This window comes from Sminthopsis crassicaudata, chromosome 3 (assembly GCF_048593235.1).
Source record: "Sminthopsis crassicaudata isolate SCR6 chromosome 3, ASM4859323v1, whole genome shotgun sequence".
NCBI lineage: Eukaryota > Metazoa > Chordata > Mammalia > Dasyuromorphia > Dasyuridae > Sminthopsis > Sminthopsis crassicaudata.
Genome location: NC_133619.1, coordinates 635,453,796 through 635,475,113, shown reverse-complemented (window position 1 = coordinate 635,475,113; position 21,318 = coordinate 635,453,796). Strand labels below are relative to the sequence as shown.

The window sequence follows — 21,318 nt, the reverse complement described above, 5'->3', positions numbered from 1 at the left end:
TCAGGCCAGTCCTTTCTTTGCCGATAACAGTAGAGGGCCGGGCCTGACCCTTCTTCTGATTATGGAGACAAGATTCTTGATTCTTTTGTCTTTTTTCATTAAGTGGAAACTGTGCTACCAACACTTAGTCATAACAAAGAAACCGAAGGCCGATTCTTTTCTTACTGTAGGTTATTCCCATGTGCAAAAGGACAAATGACAAGAATTTCCATTAAAAGTCCACCATAGAATGTTATTTCCTGATAAGAATGGACCAAACAGGGATAAAAACCATGAAAACAAGATTTGGACCAGTCAAGTTTCAAGATGCAGACAAGCGCCCAGTAGCTGAGGCTCAGCTGGAGGGCCACTCCCCCCAGGGGCCTCCCGGAGCTCCCTGAGCTTTTAGAGCATCCTGTCCTGAATCCCCCTTTCCCATCACTGCCTTCTACAACCTCTTGATCTGTACCCTCGTCCTAGGCTCCCACACTTGGCTGATCTTTCTCAGTAACAAATTGGGCCCTGGAGCCCCAGCTGTATGTCACTTACATGCACCCCACCAACAATATGTCTCATCCAGGGCTACTAAGATTCAAATGAGGGACTGTGTGCAAAGCCCCCCCACTGGGCCCAAGACCTTGTACTCAAAACGAGTATCTGACAGATGTGAATGGCCTACTCAGCATTCTTGTAAAGGAAAATCATACATGTAGTCCTAAGAAGAAGGGAAAATACTTGCAATATACAGCAATTATATTTGTCTTTTGATGAATAAGGGGTAAAAAACAAAACAAAACAAAACAAAAAAACCATTTTAAAATGACTAATCCCCACACAGATCAAAGGAACCCAGAGCCTGAGTTGGAAGGGCCCTCAGGGGCCACCAGGTTCAAGCAGGATGTGCATGAGCAGCCGTCCAGTAAGAAGGGCCCAGATTCAGGAGGGGCCTGACCTGCCCCCAAACAGCTGCTGGCTGCCCCCATTTCTATCCCTGAGGCTCACGAGCTGAAGACTCCATGTCTATCCATTTTGACCACCCCACCTCCTCCTCCCCCAACAAAGCTTTTCTTCCCCCATCTAAACCTCCTGAGTTCCTCCATCTACATGGACTCCAGGTCCTCCACCCTCTGGCCATTCTTCTGCTTGTCCACGACTACACAGGGCGGAGGGCAGCAGGGCTGGCCTCCTGCCCTCCTCTGAAGGCAGACACAGCTTCCACTGGCCCTTTGTGCTGGGGTGATTCACATGGAGTCCATTCAAACCCCCACAAGTTTTCTACACACGCCACCTTCTCTCTGTGTCTGTAAAGCTATCTTCGAAACCCAACAACAAAACTTCACATTGATGCCAATTAAATGTCACTCGAGGAGATCTAGCCCTTTATTCCAGCCTTGGGGACTCTGTAGTTCAATGATAGTGGACATCCTTTCCAGCTCTGATACTCATGTTGAAAAAATATACCAGTCATGCTTTCTTCCCAGTTGATGATTCAATTTGTTTCTATTTTAATTTCACTTTTTGTTTTATTTCAAGTTCTGAATTGTCTTTCCTTCGTCTCCACCCCTAATTACCCACTTTTTAAATGGTCCAGAGCCAATGAAAGATTCCTGTGGCACTCCACTAGACTTCCCCAAGATGTCATGGATTTTCATGACCATGGGAGCTCCAGCCCCCACCTCTCTAACTTGTCTACATGAGTGACTCTGTCAAAGACTTTACTGACATCTATGCAGACTCTCCATCATGTTCCTAAGGCTGGCCAAAAGAGGTGAGCTCTGTCCTCCAGGAAGCCACATTGGCTCTTCGTGATCACCATTTCCCTTTACAAATATTTATGCATCGGGGGAAGTCACTTACTCCCCCAAAGTCTTCATTGTCCCTCCTTTAACAACAAGGTGGCCCTTGCTCAGTCAGGATAATTCTGCTACCTTCTGAAGAATGAAAGCAATACTGCTGTATGTGAAACGCCTCATAAAGCCTGAAGCCCAGCAGCTACTATCACCCCAGTCTGACACATCTGCGAGCCATACACCCTCGCTGGGCCCTGAACACCTGCACGTTCGTTACCCCACCTTTGGCATTACACATCTGGCAGCATGCCACCACACTCCATCTGGGAGCTGCTTGCTCCCCTGGCCTAGCACAGCTCTTACTCAAGTCAAAGCAAATACTCCACCCAGGAAGCACCAACTGGCCCCCCAGCACCCTTGTTCCGAGGACCCAATACACAGCTGGTCCAAGAAGGAAGTCATGCAATACCAGAAAACTCCCAGAAAACCTGGCCCTGGCTCAGGGCTCATCTCTACTTACTTTCTTCATCAATTTTCAGCTCTTCATTGTTTTTTATCTTTTCTGCAATCTCTTTTTCGTTGTGGCCTTTGCTTGCCAAAAATTTTACTTTATATTCATCCCAAGACACACGGCCTAAAAGAATACATCAAACATGTTAGAATACTTAATAATACATTATTCTGCTCTTCTGATATATCTATTAAAACCCCAAAACTACAGTCATATGTAAAAGGCAGGAAAAACCCCAGGAGTCTTCTCTTTGAACAAAGGCTTCAAAAATACTTTTCTTAAGTCCAATTTTACTTTTAGATAAAGTGGGGGGTAGGGCAGTGGGAAGAGAAAGGAAAAACAGATAAGAAACCACCCAAGGAAACCCCCATGTCGGCCTCCACTTCCCCAGAATTTCGACTGGGCGCACAGCCCTTCTATGGGCATGCTATGGAATGAACCCGAGGGGCAGTATGGTAAGAGCAAACATTCTTATGTAAAATTTTAAACTTCCTCTACAAACAAAATCAGTGCAATCAGAATAAGAGAGGAGAACCTGGTAGGTTGTGTGTGTGGAAAAGCCATTGAACATGTCTAAGAAAAGTCCAATAGCCAAGAAAGCAGCCAGGAATATATGATTAAGAGTCATGCTTGCAGCAGCAGATAAAATTTTAAAAGAGGAACACTTTTTAAAAGAATTTAATAACCATATGAAAAACTGTTTCAACCATGTAATATATATATATTTTAGCATTAATATTTTAAAATCTGAGTTCTAAATCCGCTCCCTCCTTCTAGCTCTTCAGTCCACCCATTGAAATGGCACATAATATATCATCAATTATGCACGTGAAGTCACACAAAACATATTTCCATGTCAGCCATGTTGCAAAAAAGGAAGAAAAATTAATCTACACTCAGAATTTATCAGTTTTCTCTCTGATTGTGGATATATGAATCCCTTGAAACTCTTAGAACACTGCGTTGATTAAATAGTTAAGTCTTAGATAGATCATCATAAGCATATACAGTAATGTGATTTTAAATTATTCACTACAGCCAAATTAGATTAAAATTAAGCACGTAAAAATGGCTCAATTTAGAAAAACAGTGAACATCATTGAGCATTTAAGAAACAAAAACCCATTGCTATGTAGTTTTAAATAAAATATAAAATATTCATTTATACTTTAAAAAAAAACTCTCCAAAATATAGGGATAGATGAACTTTTTACAAAATAGTGATAATGAATACAAGTCCAAAACTAAAAACTAACATTGGGGAAAGCTAACAATGAGGAAACATGAGAAGCTTTCCCAGTAACTAAAGGAATAAAGTTATTTCACATAGTTTTAGAGTAATTATACAAAAGAAAAGAATACACAGCAGCAAAAAACAAAATTAATCCTATTTGCTGCTGGCATAGAACTTCAGCAAACAACTAATAAAACAGCAACAGTTAGCAAGACAGAACATTTATATAATATGTAGCATCTCACAACAACCCTGGGAGGAAAGTGCTATTCCCCTTTTTACAGATGAACAAACGGAACCTGGCGAGGGTCACAGAGCTAAGGAATACCTGAGGCTACATTTGAGCTCAGGCTTTCCTCACTCCAGGGCTAGTGCTCTAAACACTGAGTCATCTAGGTGAGAAAATGTTCAATTAAGAAAATGGAAATAGATAAACCTACAAATAAATGGCATTTCTATGTAATAATAATAAAACTCAGAGAACAATAATGGAAAGGAAAATTCCAATCCCAGCTAGTAAATGCAGAAGTTATCTTGGAGTCTGTTTAACAAAAAAAAAAAAAAAAAAAAAAAAAAAAGACACATAAAATTATAAAACCCTTTTTAAAAAGAAAAAGAAAAACTGAAATATTCAGAGAGATTTCTTGCTCATTGCTAGCCAGCGACAATATAACAATAAGCTTGATACTACCTCAATTCCTGTTCAATACCATACCAAATCCTCGATTCAATCATTTCTTAGACTAATATTCCAACCCAGTCACATTCTATCTGAGAAACAGAATGTCTATGAAAGATTTTCCTCATTTTCCCACATTCTTTTTCAGCTGCATAGGTTTTATTCATACAAGAAAATGTTAATTTAAAATAATCAAAATTATCCATTGTACACTTCAACAATGCTCTCTTGTTATAATATAGTTTATGGTCTAATTCTACTGAATCTGCTTTCTTTACATCTTTTATTCCTCTGGTTTCTTTGAAGTTTTAAACCGTTAGTACTTCCAAATGTACTTTGTTATTATTTTTTAATTTAGTCAAAATATTTTTAGTAATTTAATTGGGATGGCATTACATAGTTAATTAAGATTATCATTTAAAAATTATATTGGTTTTACCTGCCCATGAGGAATAAATTATTACTTCAATTATTTAGATCTAACTTTATTTGTGTAAAAAGGATTTTATGTTTATGTTCATATAATTCCTGAGTCTTGTTTTGGCAGAGATACACTCAGGTATTTTATACCGTCTAGTTATTTTAAATGGTCTGAAATAATACTGAATAATATTGCTGACAGAGCAGTTTTCCTATTTTTCTAAAATTTTTCTCTAATTTTTGATTAAATTTATTTTAGCTTTAATTTTGAGATGATTACTAACCCTTTTTTCCCACATAATAAATTCCACTTTTGACTTTTATTTTATCTGTGTATATTTTTAATTTTTAAAGCATTTCCTGAAAGCAACATATGATTTAAATCAAATTTTTAATCCGTTAACCATTCAATTTTATAGGTAAATTCATCCCATTTCCATTCTAAGTTATAATTACTTGTATATTTTCTTCCTTTCTATTTTTCCTCATTGTTCTCATCTTATTCCCATCCCTCCTCACACCTCTGCTTTACTTCTTTCTATCTGCTATCTTGTCTTCCTATTCCTTAACCTATCCTATTCTCCAGGAATCCCTCCCTTAGCCTCTCTCCCCATCCTACCTCCTTGCCCTTTTATTTCTTTATTAATTTATAAGACTTTTATATCTTTCCAGATATATATATATATTTTTTTACATTATATATATACACACACACACATATATACATACACAGAGAGAGAGAGAGAGAGAGAGTGAGTTCTCTGCCCTCCCCTACTAGTTTATTCGATATCAGTTTTTCCTTTTATGCCTCATTTGTATGAGAAAATTGCTCCTTTTACCTCTTCCTAGTTTTAGAGAGAATCAGCCCATCATACTCAGCTCAGCCCAAGCTTTTCTTTCAAACTACCCAAATAAAAATAAGTCACAAAAGAACTAATAATTTTTTACATGTAAGAAGTCCCCTATAAACTGGTACTTAATGTTTATTATATATTTTTCGTGGATGTTAAATGCCCCCCACCCCCACCCCACTCCAGGATGGGTCTGATAAACCCAAGGACACCAGCAATGCTTGGTGTACCCTCAACAGTACATTTCTTGCAGTCTTCTCATATTGTCTCAGGAGAACAAGTGCTTTCCCCTGACTTTTGTTTATTCCCACCTTTCCACCTTTCCTCTGAGGCAAAGTCACTTTTTTTTCTGCAAAGGAAATTTGAAGAATCAAGAGTTTTCTGACCTAGTCTGTGACTACTTCTTAATCTCTTCTACTTCTGTTAAATTCTTATCATTTTGGTCTTTTCTCATGCCCATTTCTGCCTGAAACTTTTCCTTGATATCTCTAACTTTCTTGAAGAAATCTCCTTTCCTATTCTATTGTTTTCTTCCATTTCTCTGCATTGCTCGTTTAAGAAAACCTTATTTCTCTCAAATTCTGCATTTGGTTAGGTCTATCTTTTCTTTTCTCCTTTCTTCCTTTCCTTAACTATTGATAAAGCCTTATCAGACATTTTTCTTTCTTACTTTTTCTTTTTCTTTGGAATTTTTTGTTGTTGATGCCTCCTGTACAATACTGTAAACCTGTTTTGATAATTCTTCAGGCCCTCTATCTACCAGATTTAATCCCTTAAGTTTATCTATCACTTTCATTTCATATTCATTAAGGGGTGTTATTTAGGATATACCTATGAGATCGGAGATTTTCCCTCTTTTTTTCATTTTAAGCTTGAATTTTGTAATAAAAAACTCATTATCTGAACCATAGTCAGCCCCAGGTGCTGTTATAACTGATTGAACAGAGTTTCTCTACCTTTGGTTGCAAAATATGTAATTAATTAATCTAATTTCTAAATTGACCATCTGGGTGATACATCAATCCACTTTTGGGTTGTTGAAAATGAGATATCTTGACAAAATTCTGTTAGTCTCTGCCTTACTTCCCTTCCATACTCTGAGGCCAAAGTTATCTGTTATTCCAATTATCTTTTTATTTCTTACTTTAGCATTCTAGTCCCCTGTGATGAATGTGACATTATTAGTGTTATTTCTAGAAAATATTGTATTGGCTTCTTCAGCAACAATGACTGGAGCGCAGACTTATAAAAAATTAAGTTTAGACCAACATATTACACAATATACCACAAAATACACAATTGTGAAATACAAATGATTACACAATAAAAAATACTGATACTTTAAGTTGATGTAGAAGATTTTTTATTAATTCAGTTGTGAATAATGGAAAACTTCTCTACATAAGAGAAATAATCACAGAGGACAAAAAAAGATACTTTTAGATACTTTAAATTATATTAATAAAAAATCTTCAGCACCAATAAAATCAAAGTATCTTATGTCCAAAATATATATATTTAAAAAACAACAAAAGAAATAAGATAAATAAAAATAAGTCATACCTCATCCTTTTCTGGGCCCCAACAGATCAGTGATTGAAGGATATAAACAAACAATCCTCAAAAGAATTGCCAACCATGAATAGCCAGAGGAAAAATGGCTCCAAGTCATTTAGGAGAAATGTTGATTTTCCCCCCCACACTCAGCAAATTGACAAAGATGACAAAAAACAGGAATACACAAATGTTTCAGGAGTATTTAAAAGGTGGGGCATACAATCTACTGGGTTTGCATTGTAAAAAGATCATAAAGGAGGGAAAGGGACTCACAGGTACAAAAATGTTTGTGGCAGCCCTTTTTGTAATGGCAAGAAACTGGAAACTGATGCCCATCAGTTGGGGAATGGTTGATTAAGTTGTGGTATATGAATGTAATTGTTCTGTAAGAAATGAACAGCAGAATGCTTTCAGAAAGGCCTGAAGAGATTTATATGAACTGAGCTAGGTGAATTGAGCACAACCAAGAGAATACTGTATACAGCAACAACTTGATTATGTGATGATCAATTGTGATGGACATGGCTCTTTTCAGCAATGACGTGATTCAGATAAATTCCAATAGACTTGGGATGGAGAGAACCATCTGCATCCAGAGAGAAGACTGTGGGGATTGAGTATGGATCACAGCATAGAATTTCCACCTTTGTTGTTGTTGTTTGCTTGGTTTTTTCTTTCTCATTTTTTTCCTCCTTTTTGATCTGGTTTTTCTTGTGCAACATGATAGAGGTATATTTTGAAAAGTTACTATATTTAACCTATACTGGATTATTTGTTCTAAGGGAAGGGAGAGGGGGAGAAGAAGAGAGAAAACTATGGAACATAAGGTTTTGCAAGAGTGAATGCTGAAAACTATCTTTTTATTTTGAAAAATAAAAAGTTATTACTAAAAAAAACCCAACCAAACAAACAAAAAAAAAAAAACAAAGATGGGGCGCACATATCTGCCATGAGGTGAGATGTAAAGTGCTCCAATCATTTTGGAGAATCACTAAGAATTATGCTTTTAAGAAAAAAAAAAAAGGGAGAAACTAAAGTACAATTAAAGTGCTCATTATCTCATGATAAGCCACTGCCAGGCAAAACTCCAGAGATCAAAGTCAGAAGGAAAGGCTCCACTTATGCTAAGACAGTCAAGAGAGCATTCTTTTGGTGAACATTGGAAAGCAAGTTGGCCAGAAACTTTGGCTTATGAGTGTAACAGTAGTTTTTTTCCTTAGTAGTATTTATTTATCCAAAAACATAAGACACTTTTATGAATGTTGAATTCATTTCTGTAAGATTTTTGTGTTCCAAATGTTTTTTCCCCTCCCTTCTTTACCTCCCTTTCCCCAAGAGAGCAAGTAATCTGATTAAATATGTGCAATCCTTTTAAACATATTTCCATGTTTGTCATATTGTGCAAGAAAAATCAGACTAAAAAGGAAAAAAAAACAAGAAAGAAAAAACAAACAAAAAAAGTGAAAATACTATGGTTTGATTCACATTCTGCCTCCATAGTTTTCTTTCTGGATGTGGATGGAATTTTCCAAGCCTAGTCTATTGGAATTACCTTGAATCACTTCATTGCTGAGAGGAGCTAAGTCTATCATCATAAGTTGATCATCAATCTTCCTGTTGCTGTGAACAAGGATCTCCTGGTTCTACTCAATTCACTAAGCATTAATTCATGTCAGTCTCTAAAAGCATCCTGCTAATCAGTTCTTATACAACTATAATATTCCATAACATTCATATACCATAACTTATTCAGCCATTCCTCAACCGATGAGCACCCACTCAGTTTCAGTTCCCTGCCACTACAAATAGAGCTGCTACAAACATTTTTGCACATGTGGGTCCTTTCCCCCTGATTGTAATATTATTACATAGTAAGAACTATGTAACAGTAGTAAGAAGTCATGGATGTAAAGATGCTAGAAGCGTGGGAGGATCTCTGTAAAGTGAAGAACTGCCAGAAAACCAAATACACAATAAGATGGAAACAGAATGCTGGGAAGTAACAACCAAGTTCTCTCTAAAGAACCAGAATGAGAAGACATCACCCCAACTTCTCTGCAAAGGTGAGGGACCAGGGGTGGGAAACACTGCAAATTATGTCAGATTTTTTTTCACAGTGTTGGTCACTTTTTCTAAACTTTTATTTCTCTTTTTCGTTTTTGTTAAAAAGGATGGCTCTCTGGGATGGTAAAAAATAGATACTTCAAGAAATATAGATATTTCAAAACAAAAAAAATTATAAAATTTATTTTAAAAATCCAATGTAAAACATTGGCTTGCTTGTCATCTAAGGGTAGAGGTGGAGAGGAAGAAGGGAGAACAAAAATTTGGAATACAAACTTTTGCAAGGTGAATATTACCTAAGCATGTTTTTTTTTTTTTGGAGGGGGGGAGGGAACTTTATATAATTATAAAACAATTATAAAAAACAAGATGTTTTAAACTGCTAGTTTCTGTGTCCTTTACTGATTATTTTCTTTAGTCCTTTTCTTTCTTCAAATTATGTTGTCCTTTTCAATGTACAACTTTAGTCAGTATTTATACTAAGAATCCTTCATTTTAAAAAAAAAAAGTTCAGGAGTCCATGCAGTAAAGTATTTCAAATTTATTTTTAAGACGTTCACTCTAAATGATACCAAACTATATTAAACCAAAAAATATCAGGCCATTTCCTAGTTCATGTTGTCAATCAATTGTATTTAGACTTTTTAATATGAAAAGCAACTTACTAAGTGGGAATTGACTGTGACTGTATTTATAAAGGCCTCCTGGGGACCTGGCACTGTATCTGGGGCTACAAGGAACAGAAACCAAGTTCTATGGACATCCTCATCACATTGGAAGGATACAAGCAGAACTGCCTATTCCACCGCCCAGCCACCTTTTGAGTGTTTTGTGCAGTTCAGCGACAGGAAAGCAGCCACCTGGCAGCTCCAGACTAGCCAGGCCTATGGTTGGTTTATCTGCCAGGGGCAGCAGGGGCAGCTGTCTTTCTTATGGTCTAAAGCCTAGAATGTGGAGGCCCACCCTGCAGTTTGGCTCAGGAAGACCTTTGTGACCCTGCTGGAAACACAAGGGTCTATTAAAAGAGGCACAATGCCAGGGTCAGGGGTAAGACAGTCCTACCGTCACCATCGGGATCAACTGCCCTGAAGTGCATCTTGTTCTCTTTGACAGCTTCCTGAAAGTGCTCCTCCGTCTTCTCCATGATCCATCGCTGCATTTCTTTGGCGCTGATTCTTTTGTCGTTATTGACATCCACCCTGCAAAGATGCACCAAAGCCAATGAAAGAGCCGTCCCTGTAGGACTAAGGGCAGCTGACGAGAGCCATCCCCTGACCACCAGGGCATCCAAATGCCCAAAGTCCAAGTTCTCCCCATGTCCGATCACAGCAGGGAGCGCAGGTCCAATCCCAGCACATTGGGGTCCCTGGGCCTGAGCCAGGACACAATAGCTGTTGGAAATGACCACTTCTGTGGCCTGACTCTAAGCCCTGGTGATGGCTGGGTGGGGCTATGGGAGGTACGGGTGTCCCCTTTAGGATCTAGAGACACTTCTGTGCCCAATGACATGCTTACACCCCCTCAGGCAAAAGAGACAGAGAAGAGGGACAAGTAAAGCAGATGAGGGCCGAGGGCCGCACGGGGCTCAGAGCTGCTACTGTTGCCAGAAGGTGTCGAGGAAAAGCCCGGGTGCTGACACCCCAGGAGGAGCTCCTCATCCTGGCACCCTGGGGGCTTTGGCAGGTCCCAGTGAGGTCTAGGTCTGAGGCTTCTCTTAATTCGGCCTACAGTGGTTTTATGAGACTATGTGAGCACCAGACTGCAACTCTAATTCATACTAAGGTTCAAGTCCACGAGTGCTACCAGGATCTCCTTGGACAAACTGTTATCTCCTCAAGTTAATGTGCAAAGATAGAGAAGACCCCAAATGTTTGTGAGGACTTTGTGTGCGACCTGTAGCAGAGCAATCCGAGCTTGCATTGGTCTGATCAGCCAGCCGGACACATGACGCCTCTACCAGAGTGACTTGGTCCTCTTTGAAAACAAAGGACAACAGCAGACCAAAATCCTGACCTAAGACTGGACCTGTACTCTATTAAATGTCACCTTTCTCACCCAACCAAAATCTCAGCCTAAAGACTTGACCTGTGTTCTCTTATTAAATGTCACCTTTCCGATCTTTCAGCCTGCCGAGGTCTGTTTGAAGAATAACTATCATTAACCATAATTAAACCTGCCATCTGTGCCTTGTCCTGGAAGAAAAGGGAAAATGGCCCGACAAGACCCCAGGCACTCTGAGAAGGAGCACTCATGCTGCGTGCTGGGGCACAAATGCAAGAGTAACTGAACCAGGCTCACCCGGGCAGTCTGACAGGATCCATTCAGGACCGAACCATGCTGACCAACAATTGCTGTCTCCTCTAGACTTGTACAAACCATTTAAGTACTAGACAGTTCAGAAGAAGGCGAGAAATCAAAGTCCAACTCACTGACCTACACTCTACAGGTGCCCTTCTCATTCCGTCTTAGGAATCAGCCCAGTCTTTGTCCTCCAGTCCCAAGGCACTTCTCCTGAGGTCCACAATCCCTCAGACACCAACAACGGCTGCCCGTCCCATGCGGCAGTTACTCAGCACCCCGGGGAGGTAGCTCACTTTGGCCTGGCCACTTGACCACTGTGGAATAACTATCTCCCCAATCTGTTCCTCTCCTTTTTTCCCCTGTCTGCTTAAAAGGAGTTTCCACTCTATCCATCATTCTCATTTTTTAGAGGTTTACACTAACCAGGCGAGATGATAAAAATGGAGTCTGATTCTATAAAACAGAGTATCTGAGCCTGGACCCACCTTAGCCAACCAAAACTACTGTTCCTATTCTCAAATAATGGCAGAAAGTGAGGGGACTTTTCTTTTTTTAAGCGCAATATCTCTGGTTCCATTCTATAGGTCACATTACCCCTAAAAAATTCCAAGACTAACCACAATGACTGAAATGAATAGTTAAAATGTCAGCAGATAGCAGATAGATTAGAACAATTTTAAATCAATAAGCAGACCTGTTATTAGATGGAAATATCACAGAAATGTAGAGGGGACAGTCATCTTTGCAGCCAATCTTTCTCTTTTCTTTCTTTGCCTCTGGTTTTTAATGTTTCTGCCTGCCTGCCAGTTTGCCGGTCTGCCTGCCTCTGTCTCCATCTCTCTCTCTCTCTCTCACAAACAGCTATAAGTTATTTGATGCTTTAAAATTATACTGTAAATTTACCTTCATAGCATTGCATTGATAAGGAACCACTTGGAAATTATTAGATAATTCTACTTTTCATTCTGATTCCCTATTTTAATCCTGACTATGGTATTAAGAGAATAAAGAAAGGAAAAAGGGAGCAGAGCAGTGATTTTACTGGATTGGGCTCTTGGCCTGGATTCAGAAAGCTCTGAGTTCAGATCCAACCTGAGATAAAATGGGGATACTCACCTCCCAGGGTCATTGTGAGGACCAAATGAAATGACAAATGGAAAGCAAAGCTATATAAATGCTAGCCATCATTATTACAAGGAATTCCTAAAGGTTGGTACTTTCTCTCCAATTTATTTAGTCTTAAAGAGAGATCCTGGTGGCCTAGTGTGAGAGAAGTGACTTTTCTCACACAACCGGTAGGTGTCAAGGGAGGATCTTGAATCTAGGTCATCTCATCTCCAAATCGGCTCTCTAGCCACAATGCTTTGCTCATTCTCAATGGGAATACACTTGGTGAACTATTTCTAAATTAACTCCATTGTCTACCTACAGTAAAACAAGAGTCTCCATAATAATTTAAGGCAACAAAAAAACAGCAACAGGCAATGTTCACATCCTCCTACTGTTTTCCCCACACCTACCACTACTCAACCACAACAATTTGGGTACAGACTGAACTAAATGTAATTTTAAAGGAATTTTTCCTCTGGAGCCAGCAGGTAACAAGCTTTCTCAGGAGTACAGGATAAGGTAGGCATCCTCAAAAGCTGTTAGGCATATTGCCTGGTCTCTCTAGTTAGCCAGGGCAGGGACAGCAAGGGAACAGGCCTTCTGCTGGCTTCTGAGAGGGAAATTGGGGGTTAAACCAAGGGGAGGTTATACTATCTACCTAACTCACTTGGCCTCCTGGCTCTTCCATGAACCAGATCCTCTCCTGGCTCCAGGCACTCTCTGGTTGCCCCCTATGTCCTTCTCATTTCTGCTTTCTACCTTTCCTGATCTTTTAAAAATCCCATCTCTTACTGGAAGACTTCTCCAAGCCCTATTAATTCTCTCTCTTCTTCTAGCTTATTTGTTTGTCTTTAAGTGATTACAACCTAAGAACAAAAAGCATCAACAAAATTAGGTTTTTCCCCCAAAGTTGGAGATAAAGCAGAACCACCCCCAGATTCCGCTCATTTTCTCTGCCAAGAACAGTACTCTTTGTGCTGTAAAAAACAGAACAAAGACTATGAACAGGAGCTGAAAGATTGGAGTCATTAAGGACACACACTAGACACCAAGGGTGGACAATGGTCTCACAAGGTATGATGAGAGCTGGCAGATATGGCAGCTGAGTCACGGTCAAGGGCCTCAGAAAGACTGCAGAGGATACTCAAATGCCTGAATCTCAAAACAGCCTTGCTGATGGTGTGACAGATTGCTTGCTCCATCCCTTCATTGGAGACCAGTTTGAGAACACTAAGAGGAGTGCTGATTGGTAACTCCCAAAATGGCTCATCCACAGGAGTTTACATCAGAGACAAAACCCACCAATGGGTATAGAGCTAAAGAGAGGGCCCTTCCTACCAGGAAAGAATATTAGCAAATAACTTTAAAAGAAAAAGCAATGAAATCACTATTGATTATAGAAATACAAATTAAAAGAACTCTGAGGTAGCATTATTCACCTCTCAGATTGGCTAAGATGACAGAAAAAGCTGATGATGCATATTTTAGAGGGGATGTGGGAAAACTGGGACACTGATACATTATTGGTGGAGTTGTGAACTGATCCAACAATTCTAGAGAGCAATCTGGAACTATGCTCCAGTAGCTATCAAACTCTACATACTCTGATCCAGCAGTGTTTCTACTGGGCTTATATCCCAGGGAAATCTTAAAGAAGGGAATGGGACCCACACGTGCAAAAATGCCCTTTTTGTAGTGGCAAGAAATTGGAAACTGAGTGGATGCCCATCCGGAGAATGGTTGAATAAGTTATAATATATGAATGTTATGGAATATTATTGTTCTGTAAGAAACAATCAACAAGATGGCTTCAAAGAGGCCTGAAGAGACTTATATGAACTGATGAACACAGCAGGATTATGTGATGCTCCACTGTGATGGACTTGGCTCTTTTCAACAATGAGGTGATTTGGACTAATTCCAATAGATTTGTGATTGAGACAACCATGTACATCCAGAGAGAAGGGTGTAGGAACGGAATGCGGATTAAAGTAGAGTATTTTTACCTTTTTTTGTTTGCTTTTTCTTTCTTTCTTTCTTTCTTTTTTTTCCCTTTTGGTCTGATTGGAAATATGTTTAGAAAAAGTATAAATGTTTAATCTATATCTGATTGTTGTCGTAGGGAGGGGACAGGGGAATGGGGAGAAAAATTTGGATCACAAGGCTTAGCAGAGATGAATGCTGAAAACTATCTGCATGTATTTGGAAAAATAAATATTATTTAAAAAAAAAAGAAAGAAAAAAGAAAAAGCAAGAAGCTTCAATAAAGTAAGATTTTAACAATAAAGACCATGGAAGACCAACTTGATTTCCTTTTAAAGGAGGGTTATTTGACCCTGTCAAGACCAGAATATAATAACCATGATCAGCCTCCATTTCATCACATGTTGGATAGGCTCCCATGCCATCCCGGTGGCCAAAATAGAGAAAAGAACAACATGAACCCACATATAACTGACTGAGAAAGGTATTTATCAACGGGGAGCAGTTGAACAAATGATGACACGTAAATTTAAGGGAGTACAGTGGCCATAAGAAAAGATGAACGGGACAACTCAGAGAAACCTGGAAGTCTTGAATGAGCTGACAGAGGAAGGATAACCCAGGCAAGAGCACACTAAAGGTAACCCCAATAAGACAAGGAAGCTCCCTCTTGAGAACTGAGACAAAGCTCGCCACCTTGAGGACAGAGGACTGTATTCTTGGACAGGACCTGACCACATCCTTTGTGACAAGCAGGGCGGGGTTGGGTCCAGGCCCCCTCTGGGGATTAGTGGAGAGATGACCTAAGGTCTCGCTTGCCCAGCATCCCTGAGGCCCCCCGCACCACATTCCCATCTATCCACTCCTAGCAATGGATAAAGAGGTCAATGGGAATCAAATGACATTCTTAAGTCAGAACAGAAATGAGTTTCTGATTCCCAAGAATCACAGGGTGGAGCAGAAGCGTTGCTGTCACGTGCATATAGCTAGCAGTCATAAGGGGCCAATCTCTTGACAGGAAAGGCGGCTCTGCCTGCTGAAGGGTGGGAATCCATTTGCAGCAAGAGAGCAACATTTCTGAAAACAAACAGAGGGTGACAAGAACTACCTGTCCTTTCTCAGAACTACCTCCTTTGCTTATCTCAGAAACCACATTCTCCCTTACTAAAGGAGATTAGAAGGTCATAGCAGTAAACTTACACAGCTGGTCATCAAGTTTGTTCCTGAAAAAGAAATGAGAAAATGAGACAGGGTTGGGGGAGAGGGAGATGGGGTACCAAACACTGCATTTCTGCATACTGTCAACTCTGCTGTATGAGTCAGTTATACTGGGCTGGTTTTTTTATTCTCTTTTTTAAAAATTACTTTTTTTTTTTTTTAAACAGAGATAGTTTCCTGGATAAGCAGGTGACAAATAACAATTTCAAAAAAATTCAAAAAAAGTTTGGCTTCTCCTTCCCCAGCATACTTCATTTCTTTTTTTTTTCCCCTGAGGCCGGAATTAAGTGACTTGCCCAGGGTCACACAACTAGGCAGTGTTAAGTGTCTGAGATAGGATTTGAATTCCCGTCCTCCTGAATTCAAGGCTGGTGCTCTATCCACTGCGCCACCTGGCTGCCCCAACATACTTCATTTCAAACAAAAGGTTCCTCTAAATGAAAGACAAGTTCTTGGTGGAATATGCTGCTGCCCTCCCATCAAGTCCAAGCACTACCATTTATTTAAACCTATATTTAACACATGTTATATTCATTTTTTTTTTTTGTTCCCCCTACCCCCATAGTTCTTCCCTTTTGTTCTGATTTTTTCTTCCAACATGATTCATTAAAAAGTGCGAACTAAAACAAAACAAATAAACATATTTATGAAGCTCTAAGTTTTAAATGCTAAGGGGGAATCACTGCCACCTTGTGGCAAATTTGTCATCAATCTAACTAACACTAATGGGAAATGCACCAGTGCTATAGCTAGCACCTGCTACCCCAATAGGGGAGTATAATTGCCTTGGTGAACGGCCTTCTACTCCAGAGCCAGCACGTGACTTAGAGGTCATCACAGCTGTAAAAGCAGAGCAGAGCTTCATATTTTAGGGAGAAATGTTATAAAATCTTATATTAAAGTTAGGTTATTTTTTTCTTCACAAAGACATTTAACACTCCATTTCCACAGAAGGGTGTTAGAGTTATCTATTGAAAATTAATCTCAAGTCACTTCAAGCTATGTCGCAGAGTTACTGAGCTGTGCTTCCTCTGAGGCCCAATGGTACCAATATGAGGCTAAGCCCCCAAGGGGATCCACTCTCCTGGGCACTCTCTTGGCCAGGACAGGCTGGAGGAGGGAGGGGAGCGCCTAAGCCAGGGGGATGGAGGGCTGCGGCCTGTGCCCCATGTGCTGAGGCAGAGCCAAGGGAGCTGAGCCACTCCGGAGGCCCCCTGACCCCCCACTTCCCTTGCCCCTTCACAGACAAGACCCCCTCAAAACCAGCTCAGGTGGGTATCGGTATTGCAAGGTCTTAGCAGGTGCCATTGTACAGAAGAGCACTGGGCCTGTGATTCAAAAGCTCTGAGTTCAAATTAGACCACAGACACTTCCGAGCAGGTCACTTCCCTCCAAATCTGCCTCATTTCCTCATCTGCAAAAAGAACTGGAAAGGGAAAGAGCAAAATCTCTCCAGTATCTTTGGCATGAAAACCACAGAAGGAACAAGAGGAGTCAGACACAACTAGACAAGTAAACAGCCAAACTGCCAGTGACAATCTTTCTACCACTGGATCTGCTGTAGCCTCTTCATAGTCTCTAGCTTCTTCCTCATAGCCTTGGCTGATCTGATCTCCTCTTCTCCTGGATGCACCCCTCAGCATCTCTGTACTGCTTCTGTGACCTCTTCTCATTTCCCTTTTATTCCCTATAGGGCTGAATTTTTATCAATGGTGAATTTATTGTTTAAACTTCTACAATAACTTGTCTGCAACTTTAAAAACTATCACCGTTCTATCTCCACTAAAACTATTTAAAATCGAAGCATAAAATACTAAGTACCTATTAAGTGCCAAGCAAAAACCTTGTGGAGGGGAAAGAGCAGGAGAAAACATCATAGCAACAACTACTGATCTAGAAAACAAATTGAGGGGAGGAAATTAACTCTTTGGACTATTTGAACACCAAGATCAAAAGAGAAGTCTAGAAATAATGTTTCAAGAAATTTTAAAGGAAAATTTTTGGATCTCTGAGAACCAAAGGATAAATGGAAATAGAAAGAATTTATCAATCTCTTCTTGAAAAGAACCCCAAAGGGAAAAGTCCCAGGAACTTTATAGACAAGATCCAAAAGTTCCAGATAAAATTAATAATAATAATAATAATACAAGCAGTCAGAAAGAAAGAATTCAAGCACCAAGACAGCCTAATCACTATCACATAAAATTTAGAAGCACCACTATAGAGGAACAGAGAACTTATAATATGATATCCCAGAAGGCAAAGGATGTGGGTTTACAGGCAAGAATTTACCCAACAAAATTGAGCATAATGTTATAAGGGGGGGAAATGAACTTTTAATGAAATAGAGGACTTATGCACATGCCTGATGAAAAGATCAGAGCTATGTAGAAGCTTTGAAATTCAAACACTAGAATGAAGAGAATGATTAAAAAAAAAAAAGGCATAAATAAAGGACTTAACAAGGATACATTCTTTCCATTTCAAACATGGGGAGATGATACAAAAGTCTCTCTGATTCTTATCATCATCAGGGGCCGCAGAGGGAGTCCAAATAGACAAGGTTTAAGAGTGGTTCTATAATCCCTTGATGATTTTAAGAGAAGAATGAAAAAAGAGGGGAAGAGGGAGAAAGGAAAAATCATCTCATATAATCTCACAATAAAAGTATCTCACAGAAAAATATCTCATAAAATTATCTAACATCTACACAAGTAGACATTTATAAAAACAAAGAGGAGGGGTAGAGAGAAACAGCTGATACTTGAACCTCCTCCTCATCTGAATTGGTCAGAGGACGCAAGAACACACACACACACACACGTAAAAGGTACATTTCACTCAACAGGAAAACAGGAGCAAAGAGGAAGAGAGAGAGAGAGAGAGAGAGAGAGAGAGAGAGAGAGAGAGAGAGAGAGAGAGAGAGAGAGAGAGAGAGAGAGAGGAGAAAGAGAGGAGAGAGAAAAGAGAGAAAGGAGAGAGAGACAGAGACACAGAGAGACAGAGACACAGAGACAGAGAGAGAGAGAGGGAGGGAGGGAGGGAGGGAGGGAGGGAGGGAGAGAGAGAGAGAGAGAGAGAGAGAGAGAGAGAGAGAGAGAGAGAGAGAGAGAGAGAGAGAATTAAAGGATAGATTAGTTCTATGCAAAGCAAATTCTAAGGATGTAAGAAAGTATCTAGAGCTCTCTTTGAAGGGGCAAAGAATGAGAATCTGAGAGGGTGCAATGCACACACAAGTTATGGTATACGAATGTATGGAATACCACTGTGCTAACTCCTACCAGAATAATAACCGACCAAGATTTCAGAAGACCGATGTGAAGCAGACACCCGCCCCAACAGAGAGGTGAAAGACTCAGAATGCAGAATGGGACAAATACTTCTTAGACATGGTGAATATAAAAACTTGTTTTGATTGACTACATATTTATGGCTTGATTCCATGTTCCTGTTTTCTCAATTAAGTGGGGCAGGAAGATAAAATGAATCTTAGCTTCTTAAAATAAACAATTTTTTTTTTTTTTATTTTTAAAAGAGATCTTTGATAATTTGGAGAGAACATTTCTGGCTGAATGATGAGGTCAGAAGCCAAACGATGGAGATTTAAGAAGACTGTGACAGGAAGGGAATGGTGGCACCAATTATTCATGGCCTTCCCTGGGAGTTTGGCCCCGAAAGAAGAAAAGACAAAGATTAAAGCTTGTGGGCATGGACGAGACATGGGCATGTTGGTAGGCAGCACAGAAGCAGCCAGCAGACAGGGAGAGTTTGAAGGAGGGTGAAGATGACAGTAGGGAAAACCTCGCAAAGACAAACTGGAACGGGGTCCTGTGGGCAGGCAGAGGATTCAACTACCTTAGGAAGGATGAGGGAGGCCTCTGAGTGATGAGAGATGAGAAGGAAGGGGGAGGAACCAATAGTGAAATGGGTCAAGGTTCTTAACTGAGAAAAAAAAAAAGCAAACACAGCCCCTGCCTCAAGGAACTTGTACAAACAACAGGACCTCAGAAATGCTCCTCAATCACAAAGCATTAATTAAGACCCTGTGTCTCACGTAGCTCACTTCCAATGAGAGCTCTTCATCTCCTTTCCATTCCTCCCTCATCAATCCCTCTTTCCTTCACAATCCTGACTCTAGAATTTGGGAAGCTCTCACTATCCCCTGATCACCCAGAGCCAGCCCTCCGCTCAGGCACTACCAGCAGGCACCTGGGCAGCTCCTAATTTCAGACTGCTAAATGCTATTGGATTGTGTCTGCTAGCAAATCAGTCACCTAAATCAGCTGAGGCTGGAATCTTCCCTAATAAGACCATGGCTTTCCCCTAAGCCTGAGAAGGCAGCCTTTCTACCCCGAAGAAGGCCTCGCCCCCCTCGGCTCCCCTCCTTACCATCCACATGCTCAAGCCTTAGCTCCAGCCTCTCAGGAAAAACTGGCCCTCTCCTTATCAAGATACCTTCTCACTATGCTCAGTCCTGTATCTCCTCCATCAATCATTCCACTTGCCATCAGTCTACAAGGCCCAGGACTATTCACACAGCTAGTTCACACTATTCCTTTGCTCATTATCTTCCCCCATTAGACTACAAGCTCCTTGAGGCCTGAGATTGTGTTTTGCCTCTTGCTGCACCCCAGAGGTGCTGCCCATAGCAGATGCTAAATCAATGTTTGCTGACTTGACCAACCAGGTCAAAATCCTTCACCGGTGTCCCCTGCCCTCCAGGACAAGACCCCTCACAGCCCAGAATCCACAATCTGCTCCAAATCGTCTTTCCAGTCATGTTTCACATTATTCCTCTCCCCTGACTCTATTTAGGTCAAACTGGATGAGCCTCTATTCTCCAAAGCCATGGTTTGCAACCTGCCTTGGGAAGGCTGCACAAGCCAGCACCTCCTGCTCTGTGCTTCTCTCCTCTTCTCAAACCTTCCTTCTATAGGCTAAGGTTTTCTCCTCAAATTATTTTGTGTTATACTTATCAGTTCTACTAAGAGACAACCAGGAAGGGCCATGGATGCGATTCTGATCCTGGATCAGAAAGGACTTTAGTTCAAATTGTGCTTTGGGAACTTACTAGCTGTGTGATCTAAGATGAGTCACTCAGTCACTTTTTGTCTGTTTCCTCGTCTATAAAATGGGAATATGATAGCATCCATCTCCCAGGGTTGTTGTGAGAATCAAATGAGATCATATTTGTAAAAAAGCTTATTTAGCACAGGTCCTGGCACACGATAGGTATTACATAAATGCTAGTTATTACCATTATTATCAGCATCATTATTGTTTTTCCAGATAAATGCTTTATCCTCTCAAGCAAGGACAGATTGGTTTTTAGCTTTGTACTTCTAGCACTTAGCACAGTGCTTTGAAGATTGTGAGTGCTTAATTAATACTTAAAGTATAATGTAACAAATGGACCCTGAGGAAGAGTAAATTTGCCTGTGAAGAAGCAGTGATCTGACTGTAACAAAATGTGGATTCATAACTTCTTTGCAGTTCACAAGTCATGAGAGCCCATTACTGCTCACAACTCCAAGAACACCTGGGATGAGTGGGACAATCGTTCCCATTTTATGGATGAGGATGGACCCTAATACTCAGAAGTGACTCCCTGGGGTCACCTA

General features: G+C 40.2%; 1 protein-coding gene across 3 annotated transcripts in view; it reads right to left on the bottom strand.

The window, feature by feature from the left end:
* The window catches only part of SDF4 (stromal cell derived factor 4), a 40,865-nt gene that overhangs the window by 11,289 nt on the left and 8,258 nt on the right, over positions 1 to 21,318 (bottom strand). For all 3 annotated transcript variants that reach the window (XM_074306622.1, XM_074306624.1, XM_074306623.1), the window contains exons 3-4: positions 10,148 to 10,284; positions 2,290 to 2,403 (exon numbers count right to left, since the gene is read on the bottom strand). In XM_074306622.1, coding sequence (XP_074162723.1) covers positions 2,290 to 2,403; positions 10,148 to 10,284 — 251 coding nt within the window. The remainder of the gene's footprint in view (positions 1 to 2,289; positions 2,404 to 10,147; positions 10,285 to 21,318) is intronic.